General features: G+C 44.0%; 1 protein-coding gene across 2 annotated transcripts; it reads left to right on the top strand.

Moving 5' to 3' along the window:
* Positions 1 to 2,814: 2,814 nt before the first annotated feature.
* Positions 2,815 to 18,070, top strand: DOLPP1 (dolichyldiphosphatase 1). 2 transcript variants are annotated; one of them, XM_010570933.1, is made up of 8 exons: positions 2,815 to 2,905; positions 10,577 to 10,677; positions 12,331 to 12,415; positions 12,684 to 12,783; positions 13,636 to 13,734; positions 15,074 to 15,202; positions 15,949 to 16,038; positions 16,512 to 18,070. In XM_010570933.1, the coding sequence occupies exons 1-8, from the start codon at positions 2,830 to 2,832 to the stop codon at positions 16,546 to 16,548; spliced, it is 717 nt and encodes a 238-aa protein (XP_010569235.1). In that variant the 5' UTR covers positions 2,815 to 2,829; the 3' UTR covers positions 16,549 to 18,070. The 2 variants fall into 2 exon arrangements, with proteins under 2 accessions (XP_010569235.1, XP_010569236.1); XM_010570934.1 differs by lacking the exon at positions 15,074 to 15,202 and adding an exon at positions 12,488 to 12,490 and having other exon boundaries at positions 2,825 to 2,905; positions 12,687 to 12,783.
* Positions 18,071 to 18,214: the final 144 nt, after the last annotated feature.

Here is an 18,214-nt window from a genome sequence, read left to right as displayed (position 1 = left end):
AAATCAAATAAAACTTTCCTTCATGATTGTGTTTTTTGTTTCTAAATTTCCTGGTGAAACTTGCTAGAAACTCAGTCTTTGGTTTCTGATTTAGGTGACAGTTGTGGTGACACCTCTGGTGCTAGAGTGATGGTATAAAACAAGGCTCTTTCTTCCTGGAGTCAAAATGCTAAACTTACAGCAAGTAAACTTAAAGGTTTTGTTTGCATGGGGAGTCTTCCTGGTTCTACTGTAGACAAGTCCTTCAATTAAGCAGGCTATAAAATAAACAAGACAATGCATTGTACTTTGAGCAGTGGTTGAAAACTGTGGGGTTTCATTTTTTGGATTTTTCTTTTTCCATGGTGGTTTGCTTGTGTTTGGGTGTGGTGTGGGTAGGTTAGCAGACTATGATAAAGTGATAACAAAAATCCCAGTAAGGAACAGAATCTCTTAAACATTGTCCAAGTTCTTGTAGCATAATTATCAGCCTCCCAAACTGTGTGAAAGAAACCCAGAGTAAAGACTGTGGGTTGATATCAGAGATGCCCATCTGCTGAGCAATGCAGGAAACTCATCTTCTCACTCTTCTGAAGCAGTTGCAGTATGTTTAAGTACTTTCATTTTCAAATGATACAGAAACCAGATTGAATCAGATAGGCTGTTTGCTTCCACACTGGTTAAGATTTCATCCATGCACTTAAAAATAAAAAAATAATAAGCCTCGGTTAGCATTAATGCAAGCCTGTCATGAACTATGATGTATGCAAATAAAGTGTTCATGAATAGGAAAATTTTTGTCTCATGCCACACCCTGAATGTTAGTTGAAAGAGTTAAACGGAGTTTATCTTAGTTTCCATGGTGTCAGACTGTATACTCATTACATCTCCAGAGCAGCTTTGTGCTTTCTTATGCTGAAGGAACAGAGCAAAGGCTGCTCTGTGTATTGACACTTTCTTCTTATGTTCAGGAAGGAGTGGGTGAATATAGCAATGAAGCCCACAATTTTCAGTACTTGTCATGGTACATAGATCAAATGTAATCCACTCTGCCAGCATAACTCTATATTCAATAGCTTGGAAAGGAGGAGATTTATTTAACTTGAATAATGAAAGCAGTAAATCACTCATGCTACCTTGTAGCAGTCTTCTGCAAAGAGCTGAACTTCTGCAGTAAATATTTGCTCTTTCTTTCAAAATAATAAGACTTTAATGCTATTTTTCTTCTTGCAATGCCAGGAAAAGTATCAGCTTTGAAGAGCTGTTGAAATTAATTGGACATAGTCATAATTGCTATCTGAAAACAGGAATATTACAACTGCAGGAAAAGGGGTGTTCTCCCTGATCTGAAATCTTACTTTACAGTGAACGTGTTAAGGGATAGAAATCCTAGTCCATGAGCTTTCCTGACATATAAAAATTAAAGGCAACCCTTTGGCTATGTTTGTCACTTCTTGTGCTGCTCTTGCATATTTATTTTTCTGTCAGTTTTGTCTTTTAAAATTGAATTAACTTTGATGGTTTGGTTTGAAGGTGTATTTGCTGCCTTCAAGCTTTTCTGTGTAACGCTGCTCATTTATCTCACTTTTGAAGTGCTGCACTGTTTGTGTTCTGCTTTTTCCTCGGGCTCCCCATGTAAATATTATTCTCTGGGCTCACCCGCGGGAACATTCATTTCAGTTTGGTCTTAAAAGTGGGTGTTTTCAGTGGCGAAAGGTATTTTGCGGGAAGAAAAAAAGAAAAGGTATTGCCTGGACCAGGTATTGCCTGGCCTTTGCAGTACCTTTTAAAGGACGTGCAGAGCATCAGCATCCTGCTTTCTCTTAAGATTCTGGAACAAAAACATGCTTTGTTTTAGCATGTGCATGTTCACACAGGAGCTGGTTGTACTTTACAGACCTGTAAAGGAGATGTGGCTATCAAAATCCATCTTCCTCCTAGTGTTTTTTAAAAAAAAAAAAAAAAAAAAAAGGCATTCTCAACAGAGCTTAGGCCGTGTCAGCTAATCACTCCTGTGCAGGGACAAGTAGAGATGTTATGCTTAGGCTAGTGCAATAATCCTGTTATGTAGTACTATCTGTAGTAATAACATTTATAAAATGAAAAGATTCCCTTTTTAAACACATACCTTTTCACCCTTGAAAAGGGTGACGTGAGAAAAGCAGGGTTTGGTTCTTATTCATTAACAACAGGGCCACAGAAGGAAGCAGCTCCTCAGCACGCCAGCCCCACACCGCCCCTCTCCGGGCCCCGCAGCCTTCCCTCAGCGCCAGGGAACACAAGCACCGCAGCAGGAGGCCGTGAGACGCTGGGGCGGCAGCAGGGAGGTCGTGAGGGGGAGTCCTCCCGTGGGCACGGCTCCCCGTCAGCCCGGCCCGGCTCCAAAGCGGGACACCCGAGGGCTGTCCCGGCCGGGGCACCCCAGGCCCGCGGCGGGAGGGGGAGGCCATTTTAACCGCCAAGTCGCCAACAAGCCCCTTCCTCAGCCCCCCGTGCCGACCACCCCAGCGCCGCAGCTGATTGGCTAAGAGCTGGCGGCAATGGAAGCTGGTGATTGGCTAAACTGCATCGCTCCTTTCGCCAATGACGAAGGGCACTGACGCCCGCCTTTCTTTCGATTGGCTTTCCCGCTACCTGCGTCCCTCTCCTACTGGGCACCGACGCTAGTTGACGATTGGCTCTGCCGCTCCCCGGGTTGGATTTTTAATTGGGCGGCTGTGGGTTGGCCGGCGCCTCACCTGCCGCGTAGCGTCATTGGCCCGTCGCTCTCCGCGCTCCCGCCCATTGGTTGCACCGCCCCTTAAGTGCATTCCGATTGGCCCTGCTGGCCCGGCCCGGTATCCGGGTAAGATGGCCGCAGTCGGAGAGTGCTCGCTCCCCGCTCCGTGGCGGCCGGTCTCCCTCACTCACGTCGAGTATCCCGCAGGTAAAGCTCCGCTTCGCCCCCGCCCGGCCTCCCCGGTGGCCGCCGCGCCGCTCCCCGCGGCGGGCCCCGCCTGCCGCTCCACGGCACCCCTGAGGGCCGGGCTGGCGGCTGCGAAATAGTGAGCCATTGAGCGGCCGCCCTGAGGCGGCTAAAGGCGCGCGTGCGCGCTGGGGGCGGTGGGACTCGCTGCCGGATAGTGAGCCGCGGGGGGACTCGCTGCTGCGCATGCGCCCTGACGAGGCGCCGTGCTCCAGGGGCTGCCGAGCCCCAGGCGGTGAAGGGGACCGGGGGGGGGGTGGCTGCGGTGCGGCCCTGTCCCGCCGCCGTGGGGTCCCGGGCCCGCCCTCCCTTGTCACCCTCCACACCGCTGCCTCGTCCCCCTGGCATGGCTGGCCACGTGTGGCTGCCCCTGGGCCTCGAGGTGCGGGCCCCACCCAGGGGGTGCCCGCTCCCCACAGTGGCATGGCGGGGCCGGGTGTCCCCTCCTTGCCCCGCTGTTGGGTGTCTGGGTTGATGCCGGAGGTCTGACTTGGTGTGTCAGAGGGCCAGCTGGCCCTCGCAGCATCCCCGGGAGCCATGCCGTGGCAGGGCGGCCGTGCCCCTGAGGTGGGCTTGGCTGCCAGGCAGCTCTTGTGGCTGCGGTGGGAGTGGGCCCCGCTGTTGCGCTTTGGTCAGGCAGCGCTGTGGGAAATGCCCGGAGGACGACAGGCACGGGGCTCTTTGTAGGTCAGCGTCTGGAAAGGTGGGTTTGGGCACAGTCAGTGGTGAGAAGCGATGGGTGCCTGTGTGCAGGATGGGCTGTTTCAGCTGGGGCAGTGGCATGATCCGTGAAGGTCCTGTGTCGTGTCCCTGTGGCACTGCTTGCCACCAGCCTGGCCCACGTTGTGGTAGGATAGATCTAGGATCTGTCAGTGTGCAAGAGCAAATGGGTCTGTGTCGGATAGCAGCTGTCTCATTACTAACTTGTTTTTAGGAGCTCCTCTTCAAGCGTTTTGCACTGTCTTGGGTGAGATAGAAGAACTACCTTTTTTTTAAGCTGCTTGTTGTAATCAAAGGTAATAGAAAAAGCAGGGTGTGAAATGTCAGAGTGTTAGTATTGACAATCTGGTCAAAATCCATATTTGGTGTTAACACTGGTCTCAGTATTGGTAGCTCTCCTAGTGAGTCCCTATCTTGCCATAAAGTGTTGCTGTATGTCCTATTTCAATAGCTGGATTTTAGTTCCTGATGAAAGCTCCTCCCAGTAGTGCAATACCTAAAGTATCTAAAGTTCTTGGGGATCTTCTGGGTTGAAAGTACCCTTTTAGCCAGAAGACTTGAAATGTGACAACACTGAAAAGATCTGGTGCTGGAAAGACGTTATTTCTTGCCCCACCTCCCCCATACCGCTGTTTGTGGTTTTCTGTGATACTTTGTGTGAAAGATTGGTATTTCCTTTTCTGTCTTGCATTTGCATTTACACTGTACATTCTTCTGCCATACCCCTTCACAAATATATTAATGTGACAGTTTGGGGGAGATGGGGGAATAATCTTTCTGGTAGTACAGATATATTCATCTTTGTATCTTATCTCCTTGTCTGAACCTGGCAGTATATACAGCGTCCTGTGCGCTGTTTGTTGGATTGGTTTGAGAAATGAAGGTAGTTGAAATTGCTGCACAAGGGTTATCTGTCAGATCTTAAAGCATGTGACATAACACGATTATTTTCTCTCTGCATTGAGTGCTTTTATACAGGCAAATGGAGAAGATGATTGTGTGGAGGGGGTAAATCACCACTGAGATTAGGGTTACGTATTGAGGGGATGAACACTGTGTTTGTCTTTGATAAAACATGTAATTATGGAAGCCTATAAAGTGGAGACAAAGGACTAAAACATTAAAACAGCTGGAGGTACGAAAGTTTCTTAATTTATTTTGGTCTAGAAAAATGAGTTGCAGTAAGGTGGTAGGTCTGATACTTTTACCTGGATTTGGGGAAAGTGCTCTAACTTTATTTAGCAAGCTGTTTGTGTTCTGTGTATAGCTTAAGTCCAGGTCCATAAAGCTGCTAGATAATGTATATTTATAAAATAGTGATGTTGGCAGTATGCTCAGCACAATGGAGTTAATGTAGCCTTGTGCTGATAGAGAGGAGTCAGAATGAGAAATAGATCCTGCTTTTACCAACATAAATTATTAAACTGAAATTATTAAGCTGTCTTGGCATGTCATACACTGTTGTGTGGCAAACATCTTTTGCTCTTGGCTGATCCCAGAGGCTGCTGGCCTGGAGTGTGGCATGCTGAGCCACTGTGGCAGCCGGCTCTTAAAATCTCACGTCTAAAGACTTCCAGTGCAGAACTGCTGTCATCCCAGCTTTCATCTACCAAGAGTGATGGTCCCTCTTCCTGTGACCAGGTGAAAAGCAGTCACTGCTGATTTCTGTCTGGCAGATGAAGCCCATTATTGGGCTTCCTCTTGTAATTGTGAAGGGGAGAGGTGTCTCCAGAAGGGTGCTTGTCCTTCCTGTCTTTATCTAATGTTTCCTTATCAATAGCAATATAGTGCAAAATGCCAAACACCCATCCTTACTGCTTGTGTGGCTGCTCAGTTCTCCAGGGCTTTCTGCAATGTCAGCTTTGAGCAAGATCAAATGCGAAACAGTAGATGAACGCTGCAGTAGTCAACTGCAAACTGGTCTGAGTAATGGGATCTTGGAGACCTAACTGAAATATTACCCATAGTAAATGTCAAGATCAAACACAGGGAGAAGAAACCAACAATGGCAGTGTTACTTGACTGTGTTAAAGCACGCTGCTGGAGAGGATGGTCTTTAAAAATATCGTCCTGATATCGCTTTTAGAAATGTTTGGTCCTGGAGCTTTACATATCAGCAACTGTACTTTGGTGAGACCAAGGAATGATCTGGTGTAGTGTCAGGTTGCTGGCAGGTAGGCAGGAATAATTCTTCTTCTGTATGTCTTTCCAGTAATCAGGTGGTGATTGCATCAGGATTAAGTCCTTTGATGGATATATAAAAGCTATACTCTAACTGGTCTTTGAACCCATTTCTGCTTTGGATCTCACAGTATCTTTGGCACTGAGCTTTGTAACTTAATGTGGTGGTTGTTTCTTTCTGCCTTCAAGTCAGTCCACTGTTCAGTAATTTCATCAAACACTCCATCTCATGTGCAGTGAGAGGTAACAAATGTTTGCTGTTTGTTTCTCCGTGTCATTCATGACTTTATAGAACTGTTGTATCCTCTGTTTTTTCAGCTGAAAGTCTAAATTATTTGATATTTTCTGCGCGGCTACAGTTTCATTCTTGTTATCTTTGTCCCCTTTCTATTTGCCTTTTCTGTGTTTACTATACTTTTTTAGACAGTGACACCAGCATCGCATAATAAATTTTTGTAGTGCTATAACAGTAACTTGTTTTGCTCTTAAAAATGTTGTTCTTGCCTGTTTGGCTGCTGCAGGGCATTGAATAGTACTCTGAAGGTATGGGCTTGTACTAAGCCTGAGGGTTTCTTGTTTGATAACAACTAAACTAAATCCTGTTACGTTGTGTGTATAATTAGGGTTGTTTTTTCCCGTATGCGTTGCTTTGCATGGGATGACTTTGTGTTGCAGACTTAAAACTCATCTTCAGGGACTTCCTGTCTGTAGGGTGAGTTTCACTGGAGAAACATTGAGTTCCTGATTTGTTTGGGTTTTTTATTATTATTTGGAGAAAAAAACAACAACAAACTTCCTCTCTTCAGTGCAGCTGGAATTCTTAAAGCTTTGGGACTTTCTGGACCTCCTCTTCTCACATTGGACAAATTCTTTAAGGAGAGAAACCTGGTGTGCCAAACCCTTTCTCTGCAGAATGACAGAGTATCTTCCTGTCTTCTCAGTTGTGAAGGGTGTTTACTACAGTCAGGCAGAGTTGGAGAGGCAAGTGTGCAGAATCAACCTGTCGGTGACGAGGTACATTGGAGCAAAGGTGCTTGTGCTGTGTATGTACTTTGGCTCAGCAGTTCTCGTTTCTACTCAGTATCAGCACGTGTTGCTCCTATAGGAATGTTTGGTCTGATAACCCTTGCTGTGATTTCTGTTTAGGGTGGTAGCTTGCCAGTCAGGGCTCGTTTTGTAGCTAAGTAGTATCTGTTGAAAGAAGCAGATACCACTCAGTTGTTTGGCTTCTTTAATGTAGGGTTTTATGTTAATCTTCCTGCAGAAGTTTACTGTCTGATGCGTGCCTTTTATGCAGTAATTTAAAGCCTCCTGAAGATATTTTTACTGTCTCACAGCTTGTGGTATCAGGATATGTGCAAGTAGAGGAAATAATGATCCATCATGAATGTTTACTGGTGTAAATGCATGTGACACACATACACTGCATGTTGTCTGTGCAACTTGCACACGTGCATTTAGTCAAGAACATAGGACCAGCAGCAGTGCCGCAAATAGATGCTTCAATAGGAAGCAGTGGTGGCGGTAGTAAGGCTAGATCTTGTGGTAGGATGTGGTTAGAGTGCTGTTGATTCACATTTTTACATTATATACAGGTTAAGCTAATGTGGTAACGCCTGGATATTTCCACTGAAAGAATGCTGGGTAAAATGTTGAATTGGAGCAGAAGTAGATGCTGAATGAAGGCTGAAAAAAATAGCATGCTTCTGAGCTATGTAGAGTGTTTTACCTATTTATCTCTTGGGGGCCTAAAAATGAGGTAGTGGGTTCTTTATTTTTGCCTCTTGAGCCCCAAATGATGTCCAGGGAAGGCTGGACTTTAAAAAAGCAGAATTTAAAACAAAACAAAGCCCAAGCTATATATTAAATAGACTTTCTTCTTGCATTTTCCCAGAGGTTTTGTCTCTGTTCTTACTGATTGGAGGAATTGCTTTAAATTTTAAAGTTAAAAATTAAATTTTAAATTGCTTTAAAATTCCCCAGTTTAGTAAAATGAAAAAAAAAAATTATAAAAAGATAGAGGGTGGGACCTGCTTGCTAGATCTGACTGAACTTCGAACTGTCGGCTCTGCTGCAAGTCCCCTTTCCCTGGGAATAAGTCTCCAAGCGCACTGGGGCGTGAGAGTAGATAGGAGTGACACAAGTAATCACGCTCTGAGGCCCTGGGAGTGCTGTGTGGTGATCAGCGCTTGCCTTTCTCTCAGAGCTTGCTTTGCCTTCTTCACTGGGGGTTTCCAGTCATTTTGGAGCTGGTTTAGTTAATGCAGGTCTGCCTTGAACCGCTAATCTAGCAGGTACATTTATGATGGCATTAGTGAGTTCCTGGTGTAGCTCCCAGGGCATAGCAAAAGTGCCACCTTCGGTTAGCGCACAGCTATTTATTTGCTGCCGCCTCTAGAAAAAGTGGCTTCAGAATGTGATTCTGTTTGATTCCTGTTAGCCACAGTAATATGAAATATTATTAGTGCTATCTCTGTTCCATTTTAAATGGCCACTTTAAATGTTTGGGGAGCTATTGTGTTAAGATTGTCTGAGTAAAGGACTTGCAGATGCTGCCTGCAAGCAGAGTATCAAGCGATGGTTTTTGGTTCTTTGCCTCAGGTTCAAGTGTGGGTTGTGTGCTGGTGAAGTCTGGGTGGCTTAATTTATTGGGTATGTTATCATGTAACATAATGAAGGATCTTGAGTTTGGTACTACTGATGCTATTTAGGTTAAAAGACTACTTTCTTAGGTATTCTTCTACCATCTGCACAAGAAATAGAACCCCCCTGAGAAGGTAAATAATCTCTTTTGGTTTCTACTTGACAAAATTACGGCATTTAGTCTTGAAGTGCTAAGCCTTTATGTACCATGGATTAACAGAGTGAATGATCTGAAACATGGTGATTCCTTGATGATGAGGTATCTTCAGCTGGTAACACTGGAATTGAGACTACTGGAAAGTATTCCTAAAGCTTTCAGGATAGTTTTGATTGTCTGGTGTCTTGTCTCATGAATTCTCTTATTTAAGAAAGGATTCATGTTGTTGAGAGTTTGTGATTTATGTAAAACCATAAGGGGCTTGATTCTCTATTGCCAGGTAACTGATACTGTCACTTATCTCCACTTTGTGTTACCATAATACTGTTCTGCTTTGGGAGCATTTGGAACCCACCTCATGCAAGGCAAACCTGCGATATGGTGCAAGAAAAGTTTCAAATTCAGTGTCTTCTAATGCTTTTCAGGTTAAAACCAAAATAGAACCTCACTTAAGTGAAAACCCAGTATTCTTGGGGGTTTTGTCCTCTAACTCTTCCTAATTTCACTGGTGGTGCAAACTAAAACTGCAAGTAATCCTTGCTGATGACTTTGCTGGTTCCCAAATCTAACCCAGAGTCTGGAATTCAAGAGGGATCTGTGCACTGTACCTGATGTAACCACAAATATGTGGCAATAACATCAGCAGCATGAACTTTGTAGCAGTGCAATAACTACTTTTTTTAATCAGTTCCAATATTCAGAGGCTGAGGTTAAAGTCCATTTTGCCAAGTGCAGTTTTAAAATGTGGGTGTGTGGGCTGGGGAGACTCAGTATCTCGCAGTGGAATTGATCTAGGAATGAGTCCAATGCTCAGCCTTGCAGAGGCATCCTGTTTCCTTTTGAGGGGAGGGAGGAAGGATAAATTTATGTGGGGGCTGATCCTTTTGTGTTCACTGATGGGATGGTGAAGATCTAGTCTCTGAGAACCAATATAGAAAGTACCCTGTCTCTTAAGTTGCTCACTGGGTTCATATCACATTTTTGTAGTGACTACTGTCTTTAAAGATTCTCTGGTAGATAGTTCTCACTCTCCTGATGTGAATTGCTGATCTTGGAGCAAAATTACTCTGATACTTTTTTGTTTCCTCAGAATTTATGCTGACATCTTCTTCCCAAATACTTTTGTATGTGTCCTTTTTCAGGGAACTGAGGCAAGAGAAACTTAGATCAAAATACATAGTTGCTCTTTGCTGTTGTCTACTTCTGTGTGGTAGTTCAAGATAAAGGTTTTGAGGTACCTTATGACCTCTTGTGAGGTCCCATTGCTGCTCCCCAATTCTCCCTTGGGGATAACTAGATTGTTAGCGATTTGGGGTGGAGGCCCAAAGTCACTTCTGTGTGATACAAGTGGGCTACTGGTTAAAAAGTAGTCTCCTTTTTTTCCCTTTATCTTCCGCTATGTTTAGCTATTTATTTCTTCCCCATTTTGCTAATGCTAGTGTTTGTGCAGACACATGGTGAGACAGATTAGGGAGCTGATCCAGCTGAAAACTAACCCATTTTAGTGAGGGAGTGGGAAAGGATTTGTTTGGGGAGTGTTTGCTGGTAATTGCTGGCACAGGGAGGCAATATGAATGAGGGGGAGGGAAAGACGCTGCCTCTTTTGCAGCAGCCTGTGCTTATGTTGGATTAAAGTGACTCTGGGCCCACACCCATGGTCATTGTTGTAAATTGGCTGGCAGTAATCTCTGCTGAACGATGCCAAGCTCCTCTCATCCCTGCTTTTGAATCTGCATGTAAGCACTGCTGTCTTCCTTGCCTCTGCTCCTCTTGAGCTGGAGCAGCAGTAGTCTGCAAAATGGAGACTTGCTGCAGTGCTGAGTTTGCCCCTCTGCTCTCAGTGATTCAGGGCACCAACTGACCCATGCTCTGGTGGCTGGCAATTACCTGTGAAGTTCAAACTGATTTGTTTCTCTTGTTTGTTTCCCTAGGTGATTTCTCTGGTCAGCTTTTAGCTTATTTGAGTCTTGGTCCAATATTCATTATTGTTGGCTTTGTAACACTCATCATATTCAAGAGAGAGCTTCACACGGTGAGTCCTTCTCTCCCTTCCCAGCTTCTCCTTATGACAAAAGTATTTTCCTTTGTCACCTGGTCCTCCTGTATTCACACTTCTTTTTCTCTCTTTAAAGAGCAAGCTTAGGTAAGGTGATCTTCCTGTTAAAGAACAGCAGGAGACACTTATCACCTGTACCAGGTTAAAAGACTGCTTAGCCTTTGCTGACTTTTCTGTTACTCTGTGGTATGTTTTGGGCATTATCTGTCCAAAACCATCAAGGGAGATGTTTGAGGAACTAAGGAATGCTGTTGCAAAGTGGGAACACGCCCAAGATGCAGTAGGATCGTAGTACTAGTAGGTTCCTGCAAGATGGGCAGCATATGCAGGAGATGGCATCTGAAACTCAGTAGGATGTGCTTTCTTTGAACTACTGAGGCAGAAAAGGGGATACAAAACAAAACCTACAGATTCCCAAAGGAGTGGATCTATCTAGAAGGGCTGCTTCCCAGCTGTGAATTGAATACCAGGGACAGAAGAGACTTGCTTCTGTCCAAATGACCAACAAGGGACTTTTTTGTAATACATAATGCTTTCTGTCTGCTGTGGCAGGTAGTTGGGAATCAGTGTCACGGATAAATTCCCTGTAGGAGGTATAAACCTCTTGTAACATTTGCCCTCAGTATACAGATAAAATAGGGGCCAGTGACAGGATTTTGGCAGCAGATTTCTAATATCGGGCCATGGTGTCATGGGAACCAGTGGCTCAAGGGACCTGGGAATGGGGCTTCTAGTTTATTAAGCCAATGCTAGCTAGGAGAGACAGCTGTTAAGTTTTGGCAACCCAAAGGTTTCGTGTTGATCCAAAACAGACAATAAGCTAGAGTAACTATTGCACAAATTCATAGGTTTCTGAATACAGGGGCTTGTTAGGTGTTGTTAACGACACAAGTGTTGAGGCTGATTCCCAGTTCTTTATGTGGGAAGTCACCACTGAGCTGGACAGAGGCTAGCTGGCTTGCAGCAGCTTAACCCATAGCTCAGGACATAGTGTAAAATTGCTTCATCATCTGGAATGGGACTGAGTGTTAAGGAGGCAGATTATCATCACCAGCTGGGAATTTGATCACAGCAGCAGGACTAATTTAGGGGAGGTGTATGGACTATGGAATTAAAGAGTAAAAATAAATGCTACCAGTCTGGCTCAGCTCAGAATGTGACTTCATTTTAGACTGAAGACAGCAACTTCAAGATGAAAATATTCATAGAGGACAAAGCCAGAAAGCCTAAAAAGTCACCTTTTTAAAAGCTATTTACACAGATAACAGTGCATGCACTCCCCCTGTTGGTCGTCGGGGAAAGGCAATCCCTTAAAACCTGCCCTGTTAAAAAAATGCAACTTCTACACTTGCTGGTGGAAGTATGCTAACAAAATTGCTATACAGTGTCATCTTCATCTCTTTCTGTGTATCATCTGCTGAAAAGCTGCATATACACAATGTGTTGCCAAATACACAAAGTGGGCTGAAAAAATTGCTTTTCTTCCTCAGGTAGAGGATTTTGAAGCTATTGGTTTTAACTCTAGCAGTCAAAAAAATTTAGAAACATGGGTTGGGGCTTTGTCAACAGAGTGCCTGGTAAGTAGATGAATCTTTTAGATAGGATGACACAGTTGTCTTGCCTTCACAGATCTCTTTCTTGGGAGGGCTGGCATTCAACGAGGGAGTGAACTGGTTAATAAAAAATGTAATCCGGGAGCCTCGGCCCTGCGAAGGTATGGTATGGCCTATTGGTGTCATGATGTCAGTTGAGTTTTGAGTGGAATGCTAACTGTGGGGGGTTAGAGGGCGTTTTCCCCTTTGCCTCATGTTGGCTTTGGATGTTTGGGTGTAAGAAGGCTGGCAGAGCCATCTGAGCAGAGACATGTCCTGTGAACTCATGTGCACATACTCCAGCAGAGTGGTCTGGCTTCACATCTGGAGCGTTCCAGCTGCTATGTATAGAGTAGACCTTGACCATACTCTTTCTTCTTCTCTTCCCAGAAGCCCATTCAACAGTGACCACAAAATATGGGATGCCGTCCAGCCACTCCCAATTCATGTGGTTTTTCTCTGTCTATTCCTTTCTGTTCCTTTATTTAAGGTAAAAATTCAATGTCAGGTTTTGGCTGTTAATATGTTGAAACACCTGAAGTAGATGGCTCCCTTGCTGTGTGCCACTTCAGTGGCATAATGGTATTAAATCTGAGGAACTACACAATTTACTGTGGCTAGGGTGGATGAAGCATGTCTGTCTCAACCTGAATGTAGGACTGTAGTTACCATTGCTGAAAACTGAAGGGTATGGGTGGGCCTCCTACACCTGTCTGGGTACAGGTCTCCTGATTTGCTTTTTCTAAACTGTGATGATCTGCTAGTGTGAGGGAAGGTGGGGGGGGAATAGGGAGGAGGAAAGAAGAGCTGCTTTCTCATGTGTCTACTCAGTTTTGTCAGTGGGGTTGTCTGGGATCTTTTAGGTAATAACTGTTGCCCACTTGCATGACCTTTTAGTTCATCTCCCTTACCAAGTACTGGTTTTACATGCTGTGCTGTGCTTTTCTGAAATTCTTGCTGGGGCATGGCTCTGTCTTGTGGCTCCACGTGTGGAGGAAGACAAAACTCACAGTTCCTCTTAGCTTTGTGGATGATGGAGGGACTCTGATGTCTTGGCTCCCTGTTGCATATGCTCAGCATGTGCCTTTCACATCAGTTGCAGTAATTGTGAGCATTCTGCCTTCCATCACAGCAATCCTTGTTAACAGTTGGAGAGAGAGAAGTGTGGCTTTTTGGCTTCTCTTTAAATGCTGCCAGTGGGACAGATTGCTGCTGGGATGGTATCGAGCTGCCCATGACCCCACTGGAGTAGACCTTTCCTAGGGTTTCAGAGATAGTGAGAACAGAGATAGGGACTGCTCAGCTCCCTGCCACTGTGCTAATGGCTCTCCATCTCTTTCAGAATGCACCAAACAAACAATGCGAGGTTTCTGGATTTACTATGGCGACATGTGCTGTCCATCTGCCTCGTCACAGTGGCTTTGCTAGTCTCATATAGTAGGTATGGAGCAATTGTTTGTCTTATGCTCTCATACAGTCCTGTGGCCTTTAACAGCCAGCAGACCTGTCATTCCTTATCCTGCATTTCTGATCTAATTCTTGATGACTGCATTGCACAAGTCAGAGCTTTGTGGAAGTTGCTGTGTTGCCAATCAGACCCTTCAAATAAGCAAAGGTTCTACATGTGTGGTGCTTCACAGAAGCATTTATAAAAACCAAGATCAGCTGAGCTTGTACCAGTTCCCCATCAGTTCCATTGCCATGCTCTAGCCTCACTGCCTTGCCCTCTTTCCAGCACTAATGAAAGCATTGCACCATGCCTTGGCACACCAGCATCTGCAGCATGTGGATTGCTACAGTTGATCAGTCTGTTTTGCTTGAGCATTAGTTAATAAAAACATTTATAGCTGTTTGACTTGGAAGATTTAGTTGTATTAAGATGAATAAAGAAAATGAAACTTTGATAATAATTTTTTTCTGTTTAGTAGATTTAAAAAAACAAAACAAAACAAACCACACACGCATATATAAAATGAGCTCCAGTGATTGGAAACCAGACAAATTCAGGCTAGAAAAAATAAGGCTGTGTTTTCCACAGGAAAGTAATTACCTGTTGGCACAGTTGACTGTACAGTAGAGATGATTCCTTATTACTGGTTATTTTAAAAATTGACAGGACAATTTCATAAGAGATACATGGTCTAATTCACATAAATTAATTTGAGGAAATCCAGTGGCCTGTGCTAGGCAGAGGGTCAGATAAGATGATCTTAGTGGCTTTATGATACATGGGTGAAAAGAATTTTGAACGTGGCTCGTGTGGATAACTTAACAGACCATTAATACAGCTTTCTGAATGGGTGCAATCACAGTAAGCATGCTGTGGTAGTGCAGCCTTCTTGCTCTCACTTTTGAGAGCAGCAAAATCGTAACAAAAATGCTGTTTATGTTCTTAAAAGCCTTTAAGCTACAGCTTTGGTGGCGCGGGGGTGGGGGGGGGAACTTGTCCTGTTACTGGCTTTGGAAAAGTCTCGTGGGAACCAACAGTAATAGTTCCTCAGCTAATCCAAAGATATATGAGAGAGTGTGGAGGGTTATTGATTTAAGCTCAAACTAGAAGTGCTCTAAGCTAAAACTGCTGTAGCAGGGAAGACAGTTTTTCCAAGTTTTTCCCCACTTTTTTTTTTGCCAGCTTTTTAGTGAAAAAAGTAAGATAGCCACTTCTAACATCTGGAGGATAACTTGCTCAGGACATCTGAGGGTCCAGTGAAACACCAGTCCTTGAGTCATGCCTCCTCTTGTTTTAAAGCCTGTCTGGTGACTCTTCTCTTCCACTGCAGGGTTTATTTGCTTTATCACACCTGGAGCCAAGTCTTATATGGAGGTGTGGCAGGAAGCATTATGGCCATAGCCTGGTTTGCCTTCACACAAGAGATATTAACCCCTCTCTTCCCAAGGATAGCTGCGTGGTAAGTCTGTTTATTCTGTTGAGGTTTTATTCCTGCAAGTCTGCATTGTGTGGATTGCTGTTTTGCTCATTAAATGAGTTATTTGCAATGAGTTGGTAACACAGGTGTAGTAGAATTACCTAGTAAAAGAAAATTTTCCTAATCAATCAGTGTAAAAATTGTACCTTGCATCTGAAGTAAAACAAATGTAAAGATACTTCAGTCTCTAAATTTTAGTTGTAGCTGTGCAAGCCCTGACTGTAAATGGGCTGCTCAAACTTCTGTGATCCACCTAAGTAACAGATGTTAGAAATGAGAATTCCTGGGTTCTGTTCCAATTTTGCATACTGACTGTTGTGTAACCTACTTGTTCCTCCATACATATCCTTGCCTGATACAGGTGGGTGAGAGAGGAAGCGTAAGCAACTGTTAGTTTGTAAAGCCCTATTAAAGTTGAGGTGTGGCAGAGTGCTGGAGAAGCTTTTCATGCAGAACTGATCTTTCTTAATGAACATCTGATGACCTGGTGAAATTGCAAAGCCATTTAAATGTAAGATAGTCTGGAAACATTGTATAAGGAAAGAAAAAAGGAGTTTTTTGATTAAATTTAACAAGGAGCCCTTTTGCCAGCCTGAAGGGTAATAGAATAGTATTGTTAAGTCTGGAGGAGTTTTTGTGCCCCCCCCCCCCCTTTTTTTTTTAATCAGAATTGTGGTGGAGAAAAAGTCTAATTATTTCCCCCTTTCCACCTTCTTGTCCGTTTCCAGGCCAATTTCAGAGTTCTTTTTAATCCGAGATACCAGCCTCATTCCTAACATCCTGTGGTTTGAATACACAGTCACGAGAGCAGAGGCAAGGTAAGTTTTATTGGGGGGTGGAGGAGCTGTAGCTGGTTTGACTTGTCAGATGTAGTTATTTTTCTGATATGTAGATAGCTGCTGTGTGTAGAATAGTGCAGAGTAAAGAAATATGAAGTTGTGTGTTAACTACTGCATCTGGAAGGCGAGTGTTGCGGAATGTGAGAGTAAAGAATATGGCATTTAAGCAGTATTTCAGCTCCCTAGCCCGTGTTCTTTGCAAGCAGTTGTTCATAATCTTGCATTCACATGTGAGCTTGTGCACACTTAAGGCCCAGTGGATGTTGTAGAACTGTAAAGAGTAGAAAGGACTGATGTCCCTGTAGAGTATGGAGAGGGCAGCTTTATTTTTGTGTGGAGCTAAGCAGAGCCTTACTTTAATCCTCCTGTATTTTACCCACTGGTTTGCTGTGATACCCTGCAATAGGGTTGGGGCCGCCTCTCTCACCTTGCCCTCTGTGTTGCCATTGCAGAAACAGACAGCGCAAGCTGGGTACGAAGCTCCAGTGACTCAAGAAGTGTGGGGACCTGAGTGCACGTTTTAACAGAGACAGACAAGAGCAGAGACCTGGGAGCAGCAAGGAGCCTTTTAACAGACGGACCAAAGGAACAGGCAGGGACCATACCCAAAACCTGAAAGCCTTTGCTCTGCTTTAGCAGCTAGCTGGATGCTCCCTGATGCATGTGGGACCGTGCAGGAGTAGAAACTCATTTTCAACACAGATGCACATTGCCGGTTGGAATGTACCATCATGTCTACGTCAGGGGAGGGGGGAGAAAATGCCTGGTGTCATGTTTGGGGGAGGGAAAACCAAAAATGAATCCTTTCTGTGACTTTTTTTTTTAGCATGAAATATACACACTATTTATTTATTTTTTTAAATGGAACTATTGTTTTTGGGGGTGGGTGAGGCATTGATTGTGTGTTTTGTTTTTGTTTTTTGTTTGGGTTTTTCTTTTTGGAAGAAGACGACAAAACTAATCTCAAGTTGATCATGCTTAATTAGGGCTTCTAATTTTTAAAAACTTCTTAGGATGGAGGGGAACTAGGATGGGTTGACCTAGGCAGAAAGGGAAGGAAGACTTTTTGTCCTTTCTGCAGCCAGTTTGGGAGATCAAAATCAATTCCAACTGCACTTTGTACAGATAGAAAGAAAGACTAAGGATCTGATTTTTAACACTAGTGATGGTTCTGCAGGGAAGCCTGCACGGATACCATTAAGGGGAGTGTGTGTGTAAAACAAAGGAAAAACTGAAATATACTATTATTTTTTTTTCCACTGCTGCTCCTGTTGTGTAATTAGCAAGAGTGTCTTTCTCAGAATCTCTTCTAGGTGGCAAGATTATCATACATATCTCACATTTATTCCATCTCTTCCTTTATACTTTTATTACCTCAGGGTTGCTGTGATCTGTACAGCTTCTGTTGTACTGAGTGGGCTACCGATGGCACTAGAAAGCCCATTGGTTATAAGCAGTGCTGTGCTCCAGTAAGAGTCAGCCCAAAGCCTTACAAAATTCAGTTGCTAGTCTCTGTCTTAAGCACTGGATTTTAAATTTTTTTTTTTCCTGTTAAAGATTAAGGGAGGGATTTTTAAGAATGAACAAAGTGACAACCATAAATTAATAACAAGGTGAATGATTAATAACTAGCTCAGCTGCTGTCTGAAATATTTCTTGAAGAGTCCTGTTAGAATCCAACTGTGAACTCAAGTAGTGAGCTTGTCCTAGCACGAGACTCCTACCAGTTATTACAGTGGCTTGGTCGGGGTTCTGCAGTAGTAACCTTGAATGCCGAACTCCTACAAGCAAGTTTTGCTTTCCATCCTTCTTCTGTTCCGATTCTTTGTTTGGCCAGTCAGCTCTCTGGATGCTGTGTCTCTGTGGGAGTGTGCCTGCCATCTGTGTGTGCTGGTGATGCCCACAACTTCTGTCATCCATGAGTTAACCTGGCAAGGGCTATACTCAAAAGTGCTTCAGGGCTGTGCATGGACACTTTCTGTATTTCTAGTACATAATGCAGCAGTTCAAGTGTAACTATAGAGAAGTATTTATTCAAAGCACAATTGACTTGAACTTTCACAGATAAAGGACAGCTTCTGAACTGGCTCAAAGGTCATCGGTGTGCCTTTGATGCAGTCATGTGAGCAGAGGTAAAATGACTGTCACATCTCAG

This window comes from Haliaeetus leucocephalus, unplaced genomic scaffold, assembly GCF_000737465.1.
Source record: "Haliaeetus leucocephalus isolate CR32 unplaced genomic scaffold, Haliaeetus_leucocephalus-4.0 Scaffold306, whole genome shotgun sequence".
Lineage (NCBI taxonomy): Eukaryota > Metazoa > Chordata > Aves > Accipitriformes > Accipitridae > Haliaeetus > Haliaeetus leucocephalus.
The sequence above is the reverse complement of the archived record's forward strand: the minus strand, read 5'-3'. Positions and strand labels throughout refer to the sequence as shown.